General features: G+C 56.4%; 1 protein-coding gene across 7 annotated transcripts; it reads right to left on the reverse strand.

The window, feature by feature from the left end:
• Positions 1–244: 244 nt before the first annotated feature.
• On the reverse strand, positions 245–20044 carry DDR1 (discoidin domain receptor tyrosine kinase 1). 7 transcript variants are annotated; one of them, XM_070456834.1, is made up of 20 exons: positions 19891–20044; positions 15331–15432; positions 14377–14563; positions 11481–11607; positions 11288–11390; positions 10844–11072; positions 9460–9607; positions 9086–9194; positions 8394–8580; positions 7836–8082; positions 6842–6937; positions 6571–6722; positions 5606–5771; positions 4691–4801; positions 3403–3647; positions 3127–3254; positions 2746–2961; positions 2054–2288; positions 1354–1503; positions 245–1240 (listed from the first exon to the last, which is right to left on the reverse strand). In XM_070456834.1, the coding sequence occupies exons 4-20, from the start codon at positions 11563–11565 to the stop codon at positions 1100–1102; spliced, it is 2748 nt and encodes a 915-aa protein (XP_070312935.1). In that variant the 5' UTR covers positions 11566–11607; positions 14377–14563; positions 15331–15432; positions 19891–20044; the 3' UTR covers positions 245–1099. The 7 variants fall into 7 exon arrangements, with proteins under 7 accessions (XP_070312935.1, XP_070312933.1, XP_070312932.1 ...); XM_070456832.1 differs by lacking the exon at positions 19891–20044 and adding an exon at positions 17831–17918; XM_070456831.1 differs by lacking the exon at positions 19891–20044 and adding an exon at positions 15685–15977.
• Positions 20045–24731: the final 4687 nt, after the last annotated feature.

The following is a 24731-nucleotide window of genomic DNA, read 5'->3' on the forward strand; positions in this document are numbered from 1 at the left end:
AAGGGGTCCATGGGTCAGGCCTCCCTCTAGGCCTCCTGCAGAGTTCCATATTCATGTGGGACCTTGCCTTAGTTCCCACAGGCAAGGGTCTGGCTTATGCAGAAACAGAACACTTTGCTGGGCAAAACACATTAGGAAATGGAGTGGGAAGAAGAAGGAAAAAAGGGGGAAAGGAAGAAAGGAAATGGGTTGTTGGGGAGCGGGAGGCAGATTTCGACGAAACCCCAAGAAGCCCACTCGCAGCTGTGGAAAACTCAACCTTTATTATTACCTGCCTAGTGCAGGGGATTAAAATAGCATTGAGCTAGATCCATATATTAGTGTAAAAATCTGTGTCTCTCCCCCCCAAAAATGTACAAACCCCAAGTGATTATAGAAAAACCAATGTGGCAGCTACGATAGAGATGTCCAACCCCAGGGCCACAGGCCATTGCTCTCTGTTTCCCCCCTAATCCCAATACTTATTCCACAGAAACATACAGGCTTGGAGAAGTTCTAGCTACAACACGGCAGGTGGGAGGTGGGGAGGCGGAAGGGTGGGAGTAGGGATCACCCCCAAGTCCAGTGTCTCAGAGGATGGAGGAGGGAAAGGCCAAAGCTGAGGGCAATTCCAGGAGGAGATACAGGGGAACCCCCTTCTCCCTTTCTTGTCCTCCTCACTCCCCAAATTCTCAGCCAGTGGGGTCCAGTGTGTGACGGGGAGAGAGAGGCTGGGGGCAGCAGTCTTCTCTCCAGGTACCAGTGTTGTCCAGTGGGGCCCAGGTGCGCCAGTGGGCCAGGTCCAGTGTCTGCCCTATATCTTCTCCCAGCCTCCCCCAAGGGATGGCTCAAGGAGGTCAGAGAGGATCCCATCCACAGGGCCAGCTGGGTGGGCGGCAGGGGCTTCTAGGAGAGGAGCAGGAAGGAGGCATGAGAGCGTGTCCGGGGAAGGGAGGGCATCAGCTCCCTGGCAGGCCCAGCCCACCTTCGGCCACACTGCCTCTCAGAGGTGAAGGGAGGTCGGGAGGGGGAATGGAGTGGGGGTGCCGTAAGCTCCTCTTGTTTAGTGCCACTGGCCTCCCCTGAATCCTCCCTGAGGGGGGCGGCTGGGTGTCATGAGTCACACTGTGTTGACTGCATCTTCTGCCAGGAACCGATGCAGCTGGGAAAAGGGTGGTCGCTGCTCAGGCTCCCGGCTCCAGCACCGGAGCATCAGCTCATACAGGCTCAGCGGGCAGGCCGGGGGCCGGGACAGGTACACCTGCATTGTGGCGGCATGGATGAAAGGCAGGCAAATAGTCTTTAGTCCCTAAGAAGACAGGCTCTGGCCCTCCCGGCCCCCCAGGGCCCATCTTCCCTCCCCTCTGCTCTCACCTGCCGGCCCTGGTCCCGGAAGAACTCCCCCGCGTTCTCGATGACTTGCTCATCGGTGAGCTGTCCAAAGGGCTGGGCCCTGCAGAGCATCAGCACCTCCCATAAGGTGACCCCAAAGGCCCACACATCACTGGCGGTCGTGAACTTCCCCTGGTGTGTGGTTAAGGAAGAGGAAAGAAAGCCATCAGACAACAGAGACCCTCCTCCTCTCCCCACTGGGACCCCATGTCCACTCAGCATCACCACCCCCCACACTCACCTGACTCCCTCCCCTCCCCAACACTCCACCCTCCTTAGCTGGCCCTCTTTCCCATTAAGCCCATTCCTCTCCTCTGGCTCTGCCTTCCTTCTGCTCTAGTCCTCACCTCACTTCTCCCTGTTTCTATCCATCTTTCTTTCCATTTTCTGGTCCTGATTCCCAATCTGTCTCTAGCTTCTTTATCTTCCTTTCTCTTTGCTATCCTGACTCCATCTCTCACACTCAATCTTGGCTCCTGGACTATTTCCCATCACACCATAACTCTCTGCGTCCTCCAGTCCCTTGAGACCTTATAGAGCATTAGCCCAAACTTTCACTTCAGTGATGAGGAAGACTACAGTCCAGGGAAGACAGGTGACTGAATGAGATCCCAGAGCTCCAAGTGGCAGTCAGTGCTGCCCCAGCCTCCCTTCCCTGCCCACCTCTCCAAGGGCCTCTCACCATGAGGATGCACTCCCAGGCCATCCACCGGATGGGCAGCACTGCCCGGCCCTGCACGCGGTAATAGTCCCCAGCGTAGAGGTTCCGGCTCATGCCAAAGTCGGCAATTTTGATGGTGAAATTTTCCCCAACCAGGCAGTTCCTCGTGGCCAAGTCCCGATGAACAAAGTTGAGTGTGGCCAGATAGCGCATGCCCGAGGCAATCTGGGCCGCCACGTGCAGCAGCATTGGGTAGCTGGGTACGGGAGCCGACAACAGAGGGTCATGGGGCAGCCCTAGACTCGTGCCCACCTCACAGATTGCTGTGCCCGCCTCACAGATTGCTGGGAGATGAAGGAGAACCCGCTTCCCAGGCCTGGGTTCTCCCACTTCCTGGTGCAGAGATGGAAGGTGGAGGCCCACTCAACCTTTCTTTACGCTCACCCGACCCCAAAGAGGTACCATGTTTGTTATGCTCCCCAGTCTGCACTCGGGGGCAGTGAGGGAGAGAGAGCACAGGGAAGTTCCTGACCTGCACCCCCCTCACTGTCGTCATCTCTGGCCTTCCTGCCCCTCGAGCTCTAGATGAACACGGCCACGTGTGTCTCATCCCAGGCCCCCTCCTGGAACTTCTACCTGCCTGCCCACCCCATTCTTCCCCTTCCCCTCTAAGCTGGGGCGAGGGGAGCAGATGAGACCCCCTGTGTGTGTACCTGATGGTGGGTCCCTGGGCCGCCTCCCCATCCCCATTCCCCTCCGTCGCCTTGTCCTCTAGCTGGTGGGCACTGAGGAACTGGTTGAGGTCGCCATTCTCCATGTAATCAGTTATCATGCAGAGCGGGTCATCCTGCACACACACGCCCAGCAGCCGGATGATGTTTGGGTCCTTCAGCCTCGACATGATCTTCACCTCCTTGAGGAAGTCATTCCTGGAGAAGCAGGGAGAAGGTGGCAGGACACCGAGGGACTGCCCTGCAGTTTTTAAACTAGCACCCCTGCTCACGAGTCCCCAGCCACTCTCCCCACTGTTGGTCACCACCAGGTTTCTCTCACTTCTCTCTCTTCACCTTCCAGACACCATCCCTGGTCCTCACCTGGCGTTCTTGGTGGCATCTGGCCGTAGGATCTTGACCGCTACCAACAAAGGGTGTCCCTTGCGCACATTGAGAGGGAAATCAAGACTGACTAGATCTTGAGGGCTCTCTACCTCACACAGGTGCACCTGGAGGAAGAAGGTTCACCAAGGTGACAGGGTCAACTGGGACAATACAGTCACAGAGGACAGGCTCCTGGCCCAGGGGGAGGCCTGGGTATGCATGGAGCCCCAGAGAGGCAGACACTACAGATGGCTAGAAAGGAATCCTACTTACCTCCCCAAACTGACCCTCGCCAAGCTTCTCCTTGAAGCGGAGCCTCGACCGAGGGAAATCCACTCTGGGGGGCCCATCCCCAGCTGCCCCTGGGGGCAGCGCGGGCACAGCATAGGTGTTGCCCCCCGTGACACCCTGCAGGGTGACAATGTCAGCCTCGGCATAATGGGGGACGCTGTTCTGGGGAGGTGGGGGCAGAAGCGGGGCACCTGGCTTCTCAGGCTCCATATAGTCCCCGCTGCAGGCTGGAGGGGTGAGGGAAAGAAGACAGGAAGAGGCATCAAGAACAGCCCCTGAGAGCCAAGGTTCTCCACATCCCCCGCCGCCCAGAGGCCTCACCCCCTGCCTCCCAGGTGGGCGAGAGATGGGGTCTACCCTCTGCCTCCTGGTTTTCCACCCAGCAGCCTCAAAACAGAAGAGGTGCCAGCATGGGATAAGAGCTGCTACAGAGCTTTCAAGGCAGTGGAAATGGATAAGCAAAGAAGGTCATAAACTCTTGTTCTCTAGGGATCCTAGCATAGTCCAAGACCATGAAAAAGTCTTGGCTGAAGTGGAATTCCTCTACCCACCACTAGAAGTACGGTCCCAGCCATCTGGTGACTCTCCAATTTCCAAACCCTTGTCCCACTCACCGTTGGCCACTGCCATTCACATTGCTGGGATACCCCCTGCTTTCATCCTTTCATCCTCTCTGCCGTGGTTACCCACCCTGACCCAGCACACCAAGCTCAGAGACAAGGAGAGACAGGGGCACATGGAGGGAGAGGAGAACAGTGCCTCACAGCCTGCACAACATGGGGTCTACAGACAGGAGAGGAAGCAGAGCTGTCCCCGCTTAGCCCTGGGGGAAGGGGTGACAAGAAGGCAACACAGGGGAGAGGAGGAACAGACAGGAAGGGCGGGGGCATGAGCAGAGAGAGGACACATGGGGGAGAGGGCCTCCTTGCGGCTCTAGAGAGAGGGGAGAGTGAAGGAGGGGTTACAGAGAGCCTGGAGCCACCCAGCATCCACCTCTCTGGCTCTGGGAGCTCAAGAGATGGGCGCGACAGGAGGAGGGGAACCGAGCTGAGAACCAGGGAGCTTTCAACTCCTCAGCTCAAGGGGGCGGCCTTAAAAAGGAGCAAGCAGCAGCAGAAGAGCGCTATGGGCATAAAAGCTTCCTCCTTGAGAGCTCAGGAGAGCGGAAGAGGCCACAGTTGGGAGAGGAGGGAGAGCAAGGTCTGAGGACTTTCCCTGCCCCAGTAGAGGTACCGGGAGCCTGGCGGAGCCTAGGGGTGGAGGGGCTTACCCTGGGTGTTGGTGGGTTTGGCCCAGGCGGGTGTGGGGGGGCCCGGGCCTCGAGGGGGGCGGGCGTAAGTGGCCAGAAGGAGACGGTAGGCCGGATTGGAGAGCAGCAACGCTGTCGGGAAAAGGAGGGGGGGAAACACGGGGAAGGGGTGAGACTCAAGGCTAGACAGAGGGTGGGCGGGGGAAGACAAGGGGAAGGGATGAGACTCAAGACTAGACAGACAGGGAGACACAAAACAGTGCAAGACTAGGGCTGATAAGAATGAACATACTGAGAGACAGAGACGGTGTAAATAAGGATCTGGAGAGTGCTGGATAACTGGATGGATACGTGATGGATGGATGAATAGATGATGAATGGATGGGTAGGTGGATGGATGAATAGATGATGAATGGATGGGTAGATGGATGGATGAATATATGTGGATAGCTGGAGAGTGAATGCATGGATAGATGATGAAAGGACAAATAGATGGTGAATGGTTAATAAATGGATGATAGATGGACAAATGGATGCATGAGTATATATGGATGGATGGACAAACAAATGGAAAAATGATAGAATGGATATATAAATACAGATAGATAGATAGAATGAACATGGTGAGTCTAGGAGAGGAGAGGAGCCAGAAAGACACAATGAGAGGACACAACAGAGAAGACAGTGGGATATGTGTGGGACACAGTAACAGGATGAGAGCACTGGAACTGTGGGAAATTCCTGAGGGAAATTATATGGTAGGGACATGAGTAACATAGAGGGCTGGGACCAGGGACACAAAAATAAGAAAATGAGTTGAAACTGGGAAAGACAGTTTGGTAAAGGAAAAGAAAGGAATGGTAAAGGAGAGAGGAAAGGATACACTAGGAAGACAGGCAGAGGATGGAGGTGGGACTGGAAAAAGGCAGGTCTTACCGGAGCTGTTGGGGACACTGGGAGCAGAGTGGGGTGGATTCCCACGAGGCCGTGGCTCCTGATAAGGGGGTGGCTCTCGGGGGCCTGGGCGGTTGTTGATGAGGATGGTATCCCCAGGGACAGAGAGATGAACCGTCAGCTCCTCTTCTAATACCCTACGCTCGGCCTTGTCGTGGGGAACAGGAAATGTTAAGTGCAGCTACTGCTCAGCTGTTTAAATGCTCTACCCGTGTTCCCTCCTTCAGTCCTCACTACAGCCCTGTAGTCGTGTCTGCTATTACTCCGTCTCACTGGTAAAGAAACAGGCTCCAGTGCATTTAAGTCCCACAATGGGATTCCAACCCAAATCCTACCAGTTCATAACTGTCAACTTTAACGCGTTATCACCACCACTGGACTCTTGCCCAGAAGACGTGGGCAGTGTGTGGGCGGGGTGCCCCACTTCTTCCAGTCGCCCCTCTAGCTCCACTTGCCACCTTTTCCCCCTGGGCTTCTGCCCCAAGAGGTTGATGTGTGGGCCACATCAACGGGCTGGGTCTGGGTTGGCCAGAGAGGGCCCCCAGCAGGAGTCTGGAGAACAGGCAGGAAGTGAGGTCAGGGTGTTTAGCCTCCCAGCCTCGCCCCGAGGGATGGACCCAGGTGAGCCGCCTCCTGGAACCCACGTCTGTTGGCGGTCTCAGGCACCCTCTCCTCACTCCTCCTAGATTCCTCCTGGGTTCCAGTCACTGCCTCTTCCTCTCACCCACAGGCCCAGGGATGGGGGCAGCGCCGCGGTGAGCAGGCCCGAGGAACTGCACTACTTCTGATTTGCATACCCCCTGCCCACGTCTCTCGATGTGGGCTCCTTACTAACCCTCCCTCTAGTTATTCTCATCCGACTGCGCTCTCTGGTCCCTGCTGAACCCAAACTAACACCGGAGCCCCGCTCTCCGCCCCCACATCCCACCCGTTCCCCCATCGCCCACCTTGCTGAGGAGCCGGCGCCAGTGCAGCCGCCATAACATGAGGGCAATGATGAGCAGCAGCAGCAGGATGATGGCCACCAGGCAGCCGATGAGGATGGCGGTCGGGCTCCCCTCGGCCTTGGCCACAGGCTGCTGGCCCCTGGGCTCCAGCTCTGGCAGGGGGGAGCACAAGGGTCAGGACCACGGGAGATCCCCCCCCACCCATGCTGTGGGGGCCCCAGGGAGGACTGGTGGCACAGGACCCACACGCCTTTGAGGGGCCCGAGCTCACCCAAGCTGCTGAAGTTGGTGGGAGGGGGGCCAGGTGGCCACCAGGGGGCTGGTGGGAAGGTGCCCCCCAAAGCCAGGGAGGAGTCATTCACAACATCTGGGGAGAAGGGAGAAAAAAGAGGGAGTCAGATAAGGGGGCAACCAAAGGGAGGCACGCATGCACGAAAGCCCAGGAATCATCTGTTATTTGGTTAGAAGCAGGAGCAGGGCTTCCCTGGTGGCTCAGCAGTAAAGAATCCACCTGCAATGCAGGAGACCAGGGTTTGATCCCTGGGGCAGGAAGATCCACTGGCGAAGGGAATGGCAACCTGATCCAGTATTCTTGCCTGGGAAATCCCATGGACAGAGGAGCCTGGTGGGCTACAGTCCATGAGGTCTCAAAAGAGTCAGACACGACTGAACAACTAAACAACAGGCAGCAGGGTCGATACTCAGTGTATGCAGCAACCCACTGGGATGGGTGGTAGAATAGGATCCTGGAGGGTTGTGGCTGTGGTAGGTGTTAACCTTTTAGTTACTGGATTGTGGGGAGAAGTTGGACTCAGGGGGAGCCCAGTGTAGGGCTCAGGAGGCTCAGAGAAGAGGCTGCTTCTCAACCAGCACAGAATATTTCAATATTTTAACAACCACACTGTCATACTGCTCACCATCAGTCAAGAGTGAGGAGCTCATAAAGGAAAGACCGAGATAGGCAGGGAGAAATGGGGAAGAGGGGTTCAAATTAGTTAGGACCCCCTGCTGGGTTCAACCCCTGGGTTAGGAAGATCCCCTAGAGAAGGAAATGGCAGCCCACTCCAGTGTTCTTGCCTGGAGAATCCTATGGACAGAGGAGCCTGGTGGGCTACAGTCCAAGAGGTTGCAAGGAGTCAGACCCGACTGTGTGACTAAGCACAGTCCTTCTTGGAAAGGCTCGTCAGTGCCAAGAGTTGCTATTTGGGGTCACTATGGGTTAGCAATCCCAGGGGCCTGGAACTGGGCAGAGACCAGGGGCTTACCGGAGATGAAGGAGATTTCGCTGAAGAGTAGCCAGGGCCCCGCAAAGAGGAAGCGGCATTGCAGGAAGCGGCCCATGCGGCCGCCCAGGGGCACTGACACAGTCCGGGCTCTGGGGTCCCCCAGGCTGCCCCCCAGAGCATGGCGCACGGGCTCCCCTTCCCAGGCCATGGCCGGGCCCCTCTTGAAGCGACACTCCACCCCACCGGGCAGGCGGGCTCCCAGCGTGTGCATGTTGTTACAGTGGACCTGGGGGGAAGGGAGGAGGGACACAAGGTCAAGGCCAGGAGAGCCCAAATGAGCACCCCGGGCACCCAGCCTGGTCTCAGAGCCCTTCCTGGGAGCTGGCCGCACCCACCTGCATGGCCTGGAAGGTCCTCAGGCCAGGAGAGCCCAAGCAGGCACCCCAGGGAACCGAGTCTGGTCTCAGAGCCCTTCCTGGGAGCTGGCCACACCCACCTTCATGGCCTGGAAGGCCCTCAGGCCAGGAGAGCCCAAGCAGGCACCCCAGGGAACCCAGCCTGATCTCAGAGCCTGCCCTGGGAGCTGGCCACACCCACCTGCATGGCCTGGAAGGCCCTCAGCCGGTCAAACTCAAACTCCATCTCCACGTAGCCACTGGGGAAGCTGTGGTTGCTCCAGCCCACATAGTCATAGCCCGGCCAAACCCGTAGCTCCTGGCTCTTCCTAAAGTCATCCAGGCCCACCACACCATCTGCCAGTTGGCCCAGCCCTCCGTACTGCAGCCTGGCAAGCAGGGAGCCGAGGAAGAAGAGGTTGGAAGAGAACAAAGTGTCACCTGTCTGGGTGCTCTACATCCCTGCCTCCCAGTGGTCTGGCCAGCCTGGCCCAGCAACCCCCCCACTCCTGTCCCAACCTCACACAGCTCTCTCTTCTCCACCCCCAAGGAGGGGAATGGGATGGAGCACCTTGCAGTCACATGCTACACAAAGGCACCGCCTCTAAGGGACACTGCTCAACCCACAACATGTATTTACTGTGACAATTTACAATGGAGCTAAGTGTCTTCGCAGAGGCAGGCCTTTTCCTAATTCACACCAAGTATCACATGAGCTAGTGGGCACCCTGCTACCCCTCAATCCTGGTCCTGTCCCTGGAGGCCCCACCCAAGCCATCCCTCTCTGTAGTTCCGCTCTCTCCCTGCCCAGACAGCTAACCAACCCCCTCCCCCACCCACCCCGTCCACCCTCCCACCCCAGGCTCCGTGTCCTGCGGGGCCCGCTTCTTTCACCCGCCAACAGTATGCGTGGTATATCCATCGTAGGTAGAGTCATTGAGGTGCACGGCCTCAGATAAGTACATCGTCTGCCCCACAGGGGCCGTGTAAGACAGGAGTCCATCTGGGGTGGGGGTAGGAGGAGCGTTAGGGGCACAGAGCTTCCAGCCTCCCTTTCCCACCCCTGTGTTGGGCCTGGGTGGGTTTCAGGCCCCTCTCTCAAGTGCTGCCATAGGCCACTGGCATGGCGGAGGCAATGCTTGCCTGTCCCCTCCTCACCCATAGGGACAGCTTCCCAACAGGAGAGAGGATCCTGGACGCCCCTCTCCCCCCTCCCCGCTCCCCCCTCCCCAGGACAGGAATGAATCCTCGGGGGTCTGAACACTCACCCTTCCAGAGGCAGCCATAGAGCTCCACCCGCAGACACACGCTCATGACCCGGTCCGCCCGGGGATAGAAGCGAACCAGTCGGGCCACCATGGGGGGCCCAAGGTCCTTCAGCACCACTCCCCCAGGATCTTCATTACCTAAGATCACCTGTGGGCCAGGACACAGGATGCATGGGAGAAGAAGGTTCCAGATCAGATCTAACTTCCCAGCCACCAGCAGCTTCCTGGCCCAGCCCACAGTGGCCACAGAGAGACCCACAAAGGGTGGCACCGAGCACCCGGGGCCGTGGAGAACAGCCGGGCCTTCAGCAAGACAAGGGGCTGCAGCAGAGCCCTCTGACACCCTCCCAGCCTGCAGGTCTGTCCTGACCTCCAGCTCTCCCATCCCTTCCTTGCCTAGCTCTGCTCATCCTGTTGTGCCCGGATTCTACCCAGTCCCTCGCACCCCTGCTCTGGCTTCCCTCTTCCTTCACCCCAATCCCTGCTGTTCACTCAGCAGCCACTGGCTCAGCACCCACTTTGCACCAGCCAGGCACAGCCTCCAGGGGGTGAGCATCCATCCCTCCCCTGTAGGACTGAGAGTCCAGGAGGAGAGACAGTTGTACAAGCAAGAGGCAGCAGGAGGTGGGGAGTCCAAAAAGGCTCTGAGGAGCTGATATCTTGGGGGAGAACTAAATGGAGGGAGGAGAGCCTGGGCACAGCCGGGGAGGGAGAGCTTTCCAGGCAGAGAGACCGGCAAGTGGAGGTGTCCTGAGACTGTGGGGTGAGCCCTAGGGTGTTTCAGGAACAGCAAGAAAACCAGCAGGGCCTGCATGAACAGGGAGAGGACTAAGGGGTGCGGTCAAGAGCCAGGCATGAGGCATCTTCTCATGGACCCTGGATATAGCCTCCAGGAGAAGATGACTTCAGGAGAGAAAGAAGCAAGGAGAGCCGTTTGGAGACTACTGCATTTGTCTAAGCAGGAGATGGTGGGGCCTGGCCTGGGGCAGTAGAGATGGAGGTGCTAAGAAGTGAGCAGATTTCAGGAAATATGGAGGCAGAACAGACTTGCCTTGCTGATGCTTTAAAGTAGGAGGTGGGAAGAAAAGCGGAATCTGGGATAGCATCTTAGCTTACAGTGGTACCATTTCCTGAGTTGGAGAATGCTGGGGGCGGAGCAGGTTTGGGGTGGGAATGGGGATCAAGTTCAGCCTGAGAAGTTTATGGTTAAGTGTGAGAAGCCTATTACACATCTAGGTGGGAAGTGGTCAGGTTTGCAACACTTGATGGAGCTCAGGGGAGATGCCCGGGCTAGAGAGGGCACATACTGCAGACTCATCAGTGTACAGCGCACAGCTGGGGCAGAGGGGACCCAGCCTTCCAGGGCTATCCCCGCCAGCCTCACCTCCTGGCCCCAGCGGTCCCTCCAGTCCATCCAGCGGTGGCCGTCCCGGGAGTAACGCAGTCGGTAGCTGGGAGAGAACTCCTTGCCCAGGCCCCCTGCGTGCCGTCCCTGGGTGCCCACCAGCGCCACCAGGTGCAGCCGCCGCAGGTCCACCTGGAGGTACTCCTCCTCCTTGGGGAACACCGGCCCTGCAGGGCACCAGGCGCCATCTCCATCGCTGCTTTCAAGCCTGAGAGGGGGCAGGAGATCACAAGGGATACCTGGCCCTAGGTCTGCCTCTGTCTCCAGTATTTAATCCCCACCCCGACACTTGAAACTGGGGGGGAGGGTGGTTGCCATCGGCATTGGCCCTCTCAGAAGCCTCTTAACTTGGTCAGAGGGCTGGAAGCGCAAGCAGCAGCCCCAGGGGTTTCCCTCCGGGACAGCCCCAGGTGTGCCAGCTACCTGCTATGGCGAGCAGCAGTGGAGTCTGACCAGGAGCTGGAGGCAGAGATGTCACCATCTGGGATGGTCCGGTCCTGCATGCCCAGGGCATAGCGGCACTTGGCTGGGTGAACACAGGCATATGGAGGGTCAAGGCCACTGACTCAGTCTCCTAAGCCCCATCCATCAGGGACCCAACAGCCAGTCTCCTCACCAGGGTCAAAATGTCCCTTCATGTCAGCATCTCCAGTTGCCACCAAGAGCAGCAGCAGTAGAAATGAAAGGGCCCCTGGTCCCATTGCTCCAGATCCCTTGGGCCTATGGGGGTGGGGGCAGCATCTCTGCAAGGGACATAATGGGGTGGGAGGGAGGTTAGTGTAAGGGCAATCAGGGAGACTGGCTCACGGCCAGCAGCATGAGAGACACAGAATGGACTGCTCTGGGGATAACAGCAGTAAAATGACCACAACAGTCGCTGTTTAACAGCATCAGCGGTATTTTTAGAATGCTCCCCATGTGCCAGACACAGAGCTAAACCCTGGTTTCCCTCCCCACTTAGGAGACCAGAATTCTCAAACAAGTGGGGGACCCCAGCACCTTCCAATCTCAGTGCCCTCCACAGCCCTGCTGGTCCCTGACCCAGCAGCTTCAGCAACACCTGGGCGCTTGGGCGAAACGCAGAATCTCAGACCCACACAATCAGAATCTGCATTTTAACACAATCCCCAGGTGACCTGTGCCTGTTACAGCTCAAGAACCCTAGCTCTTCCTCACTGGGCCCCAGGCAGCTTGCCCCACCTCACCCGTGAAAACCATTTCAACTACAACTCCTTATGAACCCAGGTACCTACCCTCCCCAGCCTCAGTCCCAGGCCCAGAGCCAGACCAAACTATCTTGACCTGTCTTCTTCCCAGCAGAGGTCAGTTCTCCAGGCCATGGGATTCTTTGGGACCCCTAGCGCCACCCCCCCCCCCGACCTTTACCCTCTCTGCCATCAGGTCCCAAGCCTCCTATCCCCTCTGCCTGCTCTGCCTTCCCTTCCTAAGATCTTGACATCCTATTCCCCCAGTTCCCAGTTTCCGAAGAGGGCTGCCTCAGTAGAAGAGCCCAGGGCAGAGGGAAAGGCTGAGTTGCCTTGGAGATGAGGGCGGTTCTAAAGACAGGGAAGCCAGGTCACCCCAGGAGGTAGGAGGAGTGGGGGGACACTCCCCCATCCCTTTGTCCTCCTCCAGCTGCTCCCACAATGCTCTAGGGCAGGAATGTAAGAGGCAGCTGAGACCCCACAGCTCCGCTGCAGCAGCAGCTGAGGGGCTACTGAGTTGTGGGGGGACCCGGCTATCAGAGGAGAGCAGGAACCAGAAGCATCACACCTGGTCCCTTGGGGGTCGGGGAGCCGACACCCGGAGCAGACTGCCGGAGCCCCAGGCAGGCAGCCTGGCGTTCCTGGGTGCTGCTCTCCCCCCCACCACCACCTCCCCAGGGAACAGCGGGGCCCTTGTTCCCCTGAGTAACCTTCATGCCTACCCCAGATGAGTCATCGGAGCCAGACGGAGCAAGCAAGAGGAGCCTGGGGCAGAGATACAAAGACAGGCAGAGGAAAGAAGGCAGGGGGAGACAGGGCGAGAAACACAAAGCAAGAGGTAAACAGAGCAGGCTTCGAAGCGCGCAGGGCACAGAGCCAAGCAGAGAAATGCACACAGAGACGTCTGGGGCAATCTGTTCTCTGACACCCTGTCACCCCACTTCTCTCCACTGGGTCAGAAGCACCAAGGACAGGCCCAGAAGACCTTTCCCATCCCCATCACAACCAATTACACTCTGCTGCAAGCCCATCACCCTCTTCTCCCAACCCCCAACCCCCACTCCAGACAACACCCACAGAGCTCTGTACACACACACACACACACACACACACACACACACAATACACACGTGGTCACTCAAACTTACAGAGCTAGATGTAAACACTGGGGTTAGATGTAGGGTGCACGCACACACATACACAAAACTGTCTCACAGACTTTCAGAGACAGTCTCATAAATCCATTGCACACATAGACACCCCCCAACCCCAGGGCAAACAGAGACACTTGTGCACACATCAGCTCCATCCACACCTCTGCATTCTTTCAAGCCCACTTAGTGAATAGCCATCCTCCGACACCTGTGAACCTGACATGATAGACACGTTCCTATGATCAGAGGACAGTGTGACAGACACACATACTCAGGTCCTCGGGCACAGGATCCCAAGAGAACTGGAGCCCACCCCCTAATACTCAAGGTGACCAGGTCAGAAGGAAGTCAAGAGTGGGGAACAGAAGGAAACTTGGGTGGCTGGAGTGACAATAAGAAAAAAGCCATTTCTTTGCTTTCCCATAGGCTCAGCTTTCACCTGTCTCCACTGTACCACTCAATTCTGGGCATACCTATGTGCCATCAGCAACAATGAGTCTGGCAGGGGGTGGAGGTGCTGGAAATTACTGTCCACCCAGCAGGGGACCTGTAGGGTGAAGGCTGGTGAGGAGGGAGTAGGGGAGGGACACTGAGGATGGTGCTCACTGGGCAATGACAGTGTCTCCTGGCAGAACCAACTGACCATCCAGCGTGAATGAGCGCCTGTCGCTCAGGTTAAGGTGTCAGGCCCTCTCTCTGCTGGGCTGAGGCCAGGCTGCCCAACTGGGAGCTGGCTGGGTGAACAAGCTTAACAGTGAGTAGATGCCCGCAGAGACTGGGCCAGTGGGAGGACAGGCCCCTTCTCCAGGAAGCTGGGAGATGACTGGGGGGGGGGGGGGGGGGGACACACATATGAACACCTGTTTTCCTGGGGTGCAGTTCCTTCCAGACTGAGTTAGGGGGTCCTCCCTCAAGGCTGGAACACACTTTCTCGGAGGTCGGGGGCCCCCCCGCCCTGATTTTCAGGGAGTAAGCCAGAGGGCTGGGGAGGCGGGCAGGGACTGACTTAGCAACGCTGGACAACTAAGTCCAGCCCGGGAACGTCCTGCCTCCCGGCCAGGCCCTCATCCTTGGGCCACCGCGCGCCCCCGGAGCCCCGGGCCGCCGCCCTCGCCCCTCCACCCCGCCGGGGTCCTCCCGCCGCTCTCCCTACCTCTCATCGCTCTTCGCCGCAGACCCGGGCGTCCGACCCCGAAGCGGGGCCTCCTCGGCGGCGGCGGCGGCAGCGGCGGCGGCGGGGCGCGGGGAGGGGGAGGCAGAGGGAGCCAAGAGCCGGGAGCGCGAGGCGCCGGCGGGGCTCGGGTGTCGGGAGGCGGCTCCCGCGAGCAGCTGTTGGGGGCCTGTTCCGGGGAGAGGAGCCAGGGCTGGGGCGGCTCGAGCCCAGGCGCCGCCTCCCCCTCCCCGCTCCCCCGCTCCGCCGGCTCTCCGCGCGCCCGGGCCGCGGCCCTCCCTTCCCCCGCCCGGGCCGGACCGTCCCCGCCCGCCGCTCCCACGCCCGGCGCCGCCCTCCGGGCCCCGCGCTCCCCTCCGCCCCGCCACGCCCACCCGCATTCCCCCGCGCGCCGCGGCCTCCCCCAGGTAACCGGCTCGGCGCGCCCACCCCCCTCCACCCTCCCACCGCACACCCCCCGGAGCCCCACAAAGGAGGATCGCCGCAGCGAGGGCCAGCTGTGGACCGATTCGGGGCCTCCCACACTCCCTGCCCCCACGACGGGGTGCCCCCCCTTCCCACCCCACCCCCCTTTTCTGGGCTCAGTTCCTAGGGAGGGAGGTGAAGGGGAGCAGCCCCAGGGCACAGGGAAGGAGCGCGTTCCCACAGGCCCGGCGCTGAGCCGGAGTTTGAATGGGGGAAGGGAGTGGGGCTCACCTGTCCAACCTGGCCTCCTAGACCTACTCTTTTCACATCACCAGCCTCGGCTTCTCTCTGACCGCTCTGAGTCTCCGGCCCTCTACACCCCAGCCCAGCTTGGGAGCCAGCGCCCACTCTCTCAGCCCCTTCCTCGATTTCCACCCTCCAGTTCCTCCCCATAAGCCCGCAAGGCTCTTCCCAGTTTCTCTCTCAAGGACCCTAGCGTCCAGACTCGGAGGCCCTGGTTCCCCTAGCTACCTGCTCAAAGCCTCGGCGTCCTCCTCAGGGCAGGGCCCCCTCAGGCCCAGGCAGCTCTGACCCTGGTGGGGTCGGAGGGTCTGATCGCTGGCAAGGACAGGCCTGAACAGGTGAGCGGCGGGGGTGAGGAGGAGGACAGAGAGGCAAAGAGAAAATCACACAGTCAAAAAGGAGCAGTACAGACAAGTTGGGTGCCAAGAGACTGCGTAAACAGATCCAGTGTGAGAGAAAGAGCAGAGAGCTGCTGGGTGAGGTGGGCAGGACAGAAGAGCTGTGCGGGGAGGTGTTCCACCCCGCTCAGGGGCTACCGGGGGGCCCCACCACCTCTCTCCACACCCCACACCTGCCAATCACCTGCAGGGTAGGGTAGGGCCTCACGCCGCTGCAGATCTCAGTCCCATTGCACCTCACAGCAGGTAGATAGAAACTCACCCTACGTGCAGACCCAGACAACAGTCCCAAGAAAGAAACACGACGTCCCGAATAGGAACACAAGGGCACTACCAGGAAGAGACGGGCCCTCGGGAGAGGCGAAGGCACATATGGGCACGTACTGCAACCCCGGGTCAACCCACAAACCTTCGGGAACCCCAACTGCTAAGGCACTCACGAACAGACAGCCCCGTGGCCACCCGGAGAATTGCCTCTCCGTCCCCTCCCACCAAAGCCCCTGGGCCACCCGGCGCACCTTCCCCCTCCGGAGTCGGCCGCAGGGGAATCTGGGCCTGGAGAGGCCGGGCCGGGGGTGGGGCCCGCCGGGGGTGGGGCCAAGGTTTCCCGAGTAACCTCACCTGGGTGGACTCTCGGCCCCTCCTTCCCGGGGCCGTGGCTCCCGGGAAGCCCCGGGCGGGCAGCCGGGCTGAGCTGCCGCCAGATCCCTCAGGGAAGGAGCCACAGCCCCTCACACCCCAGTGGGACATTCCACACCCCAGGCGCACGCTGACCCTGGCCAGGTGGCATGGCGGTGCCAGCCCGAGGAGTCCACTGCAGAGAGTCAAAGAAACCATAGACTCCTGAAACCCTTGCTCCCTCTTGTCCCCCAGGAGACATTCCTAGTCGGTGATGCCCACCTCATCCCAGCCCAGAGCTAGAGGAGTGGGAGGGATGCGGGACTGGGGCCCAGTGGAGTCAAGTGACAGCAGAGAGGGGGCTGGAGCCGGCTGGAATGCGAGGCTCTGAGCTGAGACTGTCAGGGGCCAGAGAGGGAAGTCCCAGGCATCCAGGCCCCCAGAGTAGTACCCAAGACCCAGTGTATCCACAGACCTAGTGTATCCACACACCCGTCGGTGGTCCCCAGAGCCCGCCCACATCTCCCAAATCACTTCCAACTCCAGTAGGCCCCCATGGCCTCCTGAGCCCCCAGAGGACCCTCTACCCCTCCTCCCTCCATGTCCTCCCATTCCCAGCTTCCCTCCCCTCCAAGCCAATGGCCTCCTGCTGCCCAGTAAAAAGGAGGAACAGCTGGGGAAAATGTGAGGAGAGGCACGTAGGAGAGAGCAGCTCCGGTCTGGCCCGCAGACCGCCGGGCCACTACAGGGAAGCCCAGCAGGACCAGTGAGAGAGAAGTTGGGCCCTCCACACAAGTCGCTGTCCCCTTCCTGGGAGAGGCAGCTGCCTCTGGGACAAGCAGGCTGGGTCAGCAGCTGGGGAGAGTGAGAATCCTCTGGGGGGTGGGGGGCAGGGTGAGGGGGTGGAGAAGGCCCCGGGTGTGAGACAGGCCTTGATGCCAGCAAGTCCACTTGGGAAACTGAGGTCCGAGAGGAGGAGGAAGAGATGATGTAGCACAGGGACAAAGATGAGACAGCTCAGCTGTGGGCAGCCTGGGGGATGGAGAGAGATGAGGCCGCGCGAGAGAACTCAGCAGGGGATAAACTAGACTGCGGTAGAGGGGAACTGGGGATCAGAGAGAGGAAAGGGAGAATGAAGACAGGGCGCACAGCAGAAGATGGGAAGACCGGAGTTTGGGGAGAAGGGCTGGGCAAGCGAGAGAACTGGAGTGGAGGCAGGAAAGGGTGGGAGGGATGCTCAGAGAGGAGGACAGAGAAGAGAGGGGCCTCAAAAGGGGAGAAGATACATCAAGGGGAAAAGAGGCAGTTGGAACCCAGAGATGGGAGAAGACGAAGGTGGAAGCATAGGGATTGAAAGGAAGGGACCTGGGAGAAGATGAGTAGGGGCTGAAATGGGAAGGGAAAACTAAGGGACAGGCTAGGGGCACAGGGGCCCCAATTCCAAAGTTGAAGCGAATCTGCCTCTGGGTGTCAGGGCAGGAGGGTCCCAGAACTCCCCTTAGAAACAGCCTAGCCCTAGCCCATCTGCCACACCTCGGCCCCAACTCTCTTCCCCATCTTTTCCCTCCTCCCCACCCCGTGGGCTCCACCGTACTCCCCTCCTCCCACCACACCCCCAGCCTGGACCCCCTGGTCCCTCCCTGAGAGGGGAGGGCCCAGCGCCAGTCCCAACTCCTGCCCTCCCAGTTGGGCTCTGGCTTCCTCCCTCTCACCTCCAGCTCAGGGTTCTCCTGGGTCGCAGTCCCCCCCTGTCTCAGGGCTTTGGGGTTCCGGCTCTGGGGCTGCCAAGGCCGCCTGGCTTTGTCCGCCCATCCGGAGCCCCAGGAGCAGCTGCCCGGGCCAGCTGCGGCTGGCTTCGTTGTGACCATGGCAACCCAGCCCGCTCCCCCTCGCCGAGCCTCCCGGCCCCCGCAGAGAGGGAGGGAGCAGCAAGGCCGGGGAGAAAGGGAGGGGAGGCCGAGGACTGTGGACCGCAGGGACCACAGACAAAGACCCCAGACAAAGGGAGGCGAAGGGAGGCCGCGAGGCAGCGAGGGAGAAAGCAGTGGCGGCAGCCTGAGGCTGAGAGCTTAGGCAACAGGCATTAGGTCCTGCTGAGGGGGAGAATCCAGGCTAGAGGGACAGACAGACAGGAGGTGGGAGAAGAGATTAACAGTGGTCCCTCCAAGGCGGCCGCCTCCTGGGTCCCTAGCAATTCATTTCCTTCCCTCAGGAATTCTCTCTTCCCTTCTGGGGAGAACAGAATACCAGCATCCTAGTTGGCTACCCCCAAAGTATTATACTGTGAGTGCCCCTCACCGGTTACACCAAAGCATAAGAAGCATTCAGGCCCTATAGTCGCACTCAGGCCCTATAGTCACACTCAGTTTTCAAGAACAATCTGACTTTCAGACCGGTCATCTCTGAAGTACAAACATCAACATCAGACAACATGTACTCCGATTCTTGACTTGTAAAATATGCTCCCCAAAGCCGAAGGGGCCTGATTATGCCTGGAGGGAGTTGAGCCAGGAGGGAGCAGTGACGAGGTCTCACGTGAGATGAAGCAAAGTACCAAAAGGCAAGGAGAGAGAGCCAGGCTTTGCTGCCAAGAAGCAAGGATCGAAACTGCCATCCACCATCTAGCTCCTCTGGCTGAGTCCTGCAGCCTCCCCGTCTCCTCATCAGAAGGAGGGCAGTCAGTACCCGCTCCCAGGGTCTGCTGGGATGATAATGTGGGATGGCATACAGGCCCCAATGATGGAGACAACTATCGAAACCCCACTAACAGGATCTCCATCTGTGGCTTTTCTCATGGGTCACTTGGGTCCCTGAGTTCCACCTCCCAATTCATCCCACAGTTATGAAAGGTTTGTGTGGGGCAGGGTTCTAACAGAGCTGCAAAGGATACATTGAGGAATACAACCCGCTCCGCATCCTCTGGGCATTTACAGTCTAGAGGGGGAGCCAGGCAAGTATATGCATGTGTAAAATATGTATTTATATATGTATAAGTATGTGTGCTTATATATGTACAGAATCACAGAAGACACCCTCACCTGTGCTATAGTCAGAGCTGGAAGGGGCTGTGGGAACCCAGGAGAGGGCCAGGCCAGGTCCTCCTGAGTTCTGGAGGAGGCAAGATCAAGGACAACGTCATGGATGAGCTGGAGCTTGAAGTGGTTTTTAAATCAGACAAAGATCTGCAGAACCCAGTCCAAGCCATCCCCAGCCAAAGAGACTGAGGGAACAATAGCAGAGAGACCTCAAAGTGGGTTATGTGAAAATGCAGCTGTGACTGGAAGACAGAATCTGCCCATGTAAATCCAGAGAGGCAGAATGAGGTGGGTAATCTCAGTAGCAGTTTGGTTTACTCTGAAGGTGAGGAGGCAGGGCATTGGGCTTTTGAGCTGTAACACGGCATGGCATGATTAGATGTGAGGTATGTGGTTTCTGGCAGCAACATGTCGGATACACAGGGCAGAATAACAGGCTGCGGAGGAGGAGGAAGGAGTTAACACCTTTCTTCTGTCCACCTCCATTTGGGATCCACGCCCCCACCAGGCCCCCAGCCAGAATGCCATGCGCAAACGGTGAGATCCTACAGAAAAACGCATGCTAGCCCCCAGCCAGGAATGCCATGCGCAAATGGTGAGATCCTACATTAAAGCACATGCTAGGCACTCTCCCAGCGTCTTCACCGATCACTTGGTTGTCTCCTTGGGGTCTCAGAGGTGCATGGGGCAGAGCGCTTCATAAAAAGGCAACCAGGCCCGGAGAGGTTGTCACTTGCCTTAGATCTGTGGCGAGTGGCTGCTTCTCACCCAGGATTTCTAGATTCCTCCGCCTCTCTCTTCCAAGAGTCGGTGGGGCGGGGGCCAGGAGGGAGGTGCAGAATGGCTCCCGGAGTGGCCCAGCTAGGCAAAGGCCGGAGCCGCTGGAGTTCTGCCCGGCCTTGGAAACCCCACCTTCCTTCAGTCTTCCGTGGACCCCACGGTCCCGGCAATGAACAGGAAGACCACGGGAGGGCGCTCGCCGCACAGGTGACCAACACTAGAATACTTGGGAAGGCCTGGAGGGAAGGAGTTTCAAGCCCGGGCGCCGAACCGGGTCGGGCAGAGCTCTGGAGAGACAGCCAAGCAGGAGAAAAGACAAAGGCTGAGCGGAAGCTCAGGGTTGCTGCGGGGCTCATTAGGGCGAAATATCTTGACAGTCACATAGCAGAAATATTGTTATAGACAGAATCTTAGAATCTTCACTTACTCTTTGCTGTCATCCTTTGCCAAAGCCTGTGGCGTTCTCAGCAACCCCTGGCCACTTCCTGATTAGAGCTGATTCCTGAGCCTTGCCAGGTAGGTGCCAGGCTCTGCCCTCGGCACCTGCCAGAATCATCTCTCTTGGCCCTCACCGCAGCTCTGTGATGTGGCATTTTGAGATACTTCCACTTTTACAGGGGCTGAAACAGGATCAGAGAAGTCAGGAACTTGCCCACAGACACATACATTGCAACTGGAAGATCTGGAGTTCAAACCCAAGTCCTTTTGATTGCAAAGTCAAAGTTCGATTGGTGTGTCTCAGCTATCATTATTGGTTCTACTCTAGGGATCTGTCATAAACCCTCACCCCTTCCTTTATCACCCTTGAAGACCCTGGGACATTGTCCTTAACTCCTCTATAACTTTCTTCATCTGCCAAGAATGTTTCTATTCTTGGGGCCCAAATTATTCTCCTTTGTGCACAAACAGCATGCAGAGATTGAACAATGGCTAGATTTGCTCAAGGTCATGCTGGAAGTCAAGGTCAGCCGTAGGATAGTGTTTCTCAAACTGAGGTCCCATGAATTGTCTGTGAAGATTATTAAATCCCATGTGTTTGTCTCACTGGTAATTTTTGGGAAAGTGTTTTAAGCATGTTCTGGATACTATGTAACTAATCTAGGGCCCTGCGTGCTACTACCTGCATTCCTGATGTGTGTTTACCTGCTGATGGTCAAGTTAGCACTTCTTTAATTGTCTGGGTTGTGTTTGTACCAAATGAAGTCCAGGGGGCATGTACTGACAAAAATGTCTTAGTTATTTGAATAGACACAAGTCGGGGGGGAATTGAGCCATGCTGGGCACACAGTGGAATATCGTGTCAGCTGCAAAAGAACCAGTTAGGCAGTACCTGTACGTTTTCATGTTGCCAACAGCAACTTCATTTCAGAAAAACACTGTTCATCACATCAAATTGCTATGCTCTGCTTAGTCACTTAGTTGCGTCTGACTCTTTTTGTGATCCCATAGACTGTAGTCCACCAGGCTCCTCTGTCCATGGAGTTCTCCAGGCAAGATACTGGAGTGGGTAGCTGTTCCCATCTCCAGGGCATCTTCCCAATCCAGGGATTGAACCCAGGTCTCCGACATTGCCGGCGGATTCTTTACCATCTGAGTCAGCAGAGAAGCCCAAGAATACTGGAGTGGGTAGCCTATCCCTTCTCCAGGAGATCTTCCCGACCCAGGAATTGAACCAGGGTCTCTTGCGTTACAGGTGGATTCTTTACCATCTGAGCTACCAGGGAAGTGCCCATCACATCAAATTACTTTTATTTTAATTTATCTTTCTACTTGTGTTTGTATTTATTGCAGCTTTGTTTTGGGTTTATGACTATTTAAGTCCTGAAGCATGAAGAGTTCATAGTTAGCTGCATTTGCACATAATTGTAAAAAAAAAAAAACAACAAACATAAGTTCATGAGAATTATATTTCTTCCCAAAAGGTCCCTCAGAGCAGGGCTAAACTTGACCTGGCCCTTCAGGAGTCTCCAAAGGAAAGCTATAGCTTTGGAATCTCTGTTAAAGTCCAAACTCTCCCCTCCCCTGAAGATCCAGAGCAAGGAAGTTAGAGCCTGGGACCTCTGAACTTCTGAGAATTGAGGGGAGAACATGAAGGTGTGAGAGAGACCACCACAGACCTCCACTTTCTTTAAGTAGAAGGAAAGGTAGATCTTGAAAGATGATGCTGGGTAAACAAAAAACCAAAAGAAACAAGGGTTCTGAGTTAAAAAGTTCCCCAGAGAAAAGAGCTCTCAGTTAATTAATGTAGTGGCTTTATAGTATCATCAAGGACCAGCTTTTTTCCAGCTGTCTGCTTTCCCATCCACAGTGTGTCAGGACTCAGCATCGTAGACTTTGGCTGCCCACCTCAAATGTATATACTGCATCCTCAGCAGTGTCCAGAGGGCTTCCCTGGTGGTCCAATGGTTAAGAATCCACATGCCAATGCAGGGGACACGGGTTTGACCCCTGGTCTGGGAAGATCCCACATGCTGAGGAACAACCAAGTCCTCGAGTCGCAACTACTGAGCCCGCTTCCTTAGAGCCTGTGCTCCACAAGAGATGCCACTGCAGTGAGAAACCCATGCACTTCAATGAAGCGTAGCTCCTGCTTGCTGCAGCTAGAGAAAGCTTGCTTGCAGCAACAAAGACCTAGCACAGCCAAAAAAATTTAACAATTAAAATTAAAAAAAAAAATAGCGTCAAGAGGCATAAAATCTTTTCTGGAAGTGCCCCTGCCAACTCCCCACTGATCACCCACCATGTCACACTGGATCCAGAACCCTGCACCTAAATCCATTGTGGCAAGAGGAATCACGTGGCTGGCTTACAGCCATCATAGTAATGTAGCTCTTTTGGCTGTGAAGAGACCACCTTCTCTGAATATATGAAAGGACAGCACTGAACCAGTAAATAAATAAAATTTCTAAAAGACTTGCCAGCAAGAAATTAGGGTGGCCATTTTGTGAGTGCCAAAATTGTCCTCTGCAAAATGTGTTCATGAAATTGGACAGGCTTTCTTGAAAGGACTTGCCCACCACACCTAGAGATGTGGATCTTATCCAGTAGGTTCTGGAAAGCATTTTTAAGAGTTGAGTCTGGACATGCTCAGATTTGCATAATGATAAGTTGCTTCAGTCATGTTTGACTCTTTGTGACCCTAAGAGTTGTAGACCACCAAGTTCCTCTGTCCATGGGATTCTCCAGGCAAGAATACTGGAGTGGTTTGCCATGCCCTCCTCCAGGGGATCTTTCTGACCCAGGGATTGAACTCGTGTCTCTTATGTCTCCTGAACTGGCACACAGGTTCTTTACCACTAGCGCCTGCTGGGAAGCCCCCATTGCATAATGTTATAAAGAATAAAGGGGCTTCCCAGGTGGTACAATTGGTAAAGAACTTGCCTGCCGATGTAAGAGATGAAGTTTCGATCCCTGGGTCAGGAGAAGGAAATCGCAGCCCACTCCAGTATTCTTGCCTGGAAAATCCTATGGACAGAAAAGCTGGGCAGTCTACAATCCATAGAGTCAAAAAGAATCAGATACAACTGAAGCAACTTAGCATGCATGCATAAAGAATAAGATAAAGGCAAAGTGTAATTAGAGGCAGAGTTGCCTCTAAGGCTATTTTTTTATGTGCTTCTAATTCTAAATTATACACATACCAGGAAACAGGAACTGGCAGATGGATGGACAGCTCATCATGCCCTCTGGATCACAAGGGCAGCAAAAACTGCCCCTGTTGGAGACCTTCCACCGTGAACTTCACAGCTCTTCAGCCATGGGAGGGGCTAAACTGAGTACAAACAGCTAACTCTTAGTGCCTGACTAGGACCCTGTGTGTGTGGAGTCAATCAGAGGTTGGGGTGGGAGGGAGCCTGTAATGTTTTAATCAAAGGAGGCTCCCACAAGTGTTAATTGTGCCACTATGCTCCTGAAACAGACCAGTGTCCCATTGAGGGTGCTAAATGTGATACCCTGAGACTCCTAACTGTCTAATTTTAAGCATCATGCCATAAACTACATTCCCATCTATGACATATTCATGGGTAGGGGGAAGCAGTGTTCAAGGGGCATCTCATGCCCCTATCACCTAGATTCCAGAGAACCCACTGGCAAGGGCTGCATAATGACCTGTGCCCTGAATGGAGGGCAAATAGTGGTATAGACAAAGCGGCTTATGTCATCCTCTGGGCTGGCTGACTCCCTCCGTTCATCAGATAAATAGTCTGCCTCCACCACACAACCACATGACCATCAGCTGAGGCTTGACGTTCACATAGCTCTGGAAAATAGCATTCAAACTTCACCTGTCCACTTGCCACTGCCCACAACTGGTGGCCAGATGCAGTGTATTAGTCACCTTCTGGAGGTTTCCTCCAGCCTCAGCAAGCCTCCCACCTGGAATGATGTTTGTGCTTCCTGAAAACCCCAGTCTGAGGTGTAGGGATTGGAGATGGAGGAAGAAACTTTTCTGCAGAGATCTGTCCTCCCCATCATGGAATCAGTCTTTTAATTTGTTGAACTGACATTATAATATCAGTTGCAGAACATTCTACTTGCCAACACAGTGAAAATGTTCAAAATGTGAAAAAATCTCACACTTGATAAAAGAATCACAGGATCCCATTAAGCAGTACCTTCTTTTAATGTTTCCATAGTGTGTTTTCACATCCATAAACATTTCAGAGGGAGGGACTGAACGTTTCTGTATTCCAAGCAACAGAACAATTAGAAAGTAAGCAAACGAAAATGAAAATCTGTAATTCTAATTGTTAAAAAAAAACAAAAATGGAAAAAAAAAAAAAACAATTTATGTAGC

Source organism: Odocoileus virginianus, chromosome 27, assembly GCF_023699985.2.
Source record: "Odocoileus virginianus isolate 20LAN1187 ecotype Illinois chromosome 27, Ovbor_1.2, whole genome shotgun sequence".
Lineage (NCBI taxonomy): Eukaryota > Metazoa > Chordata > Mammalia > Artiodactyla > Cervidae > Odocoileus > Odocoileus virginianus.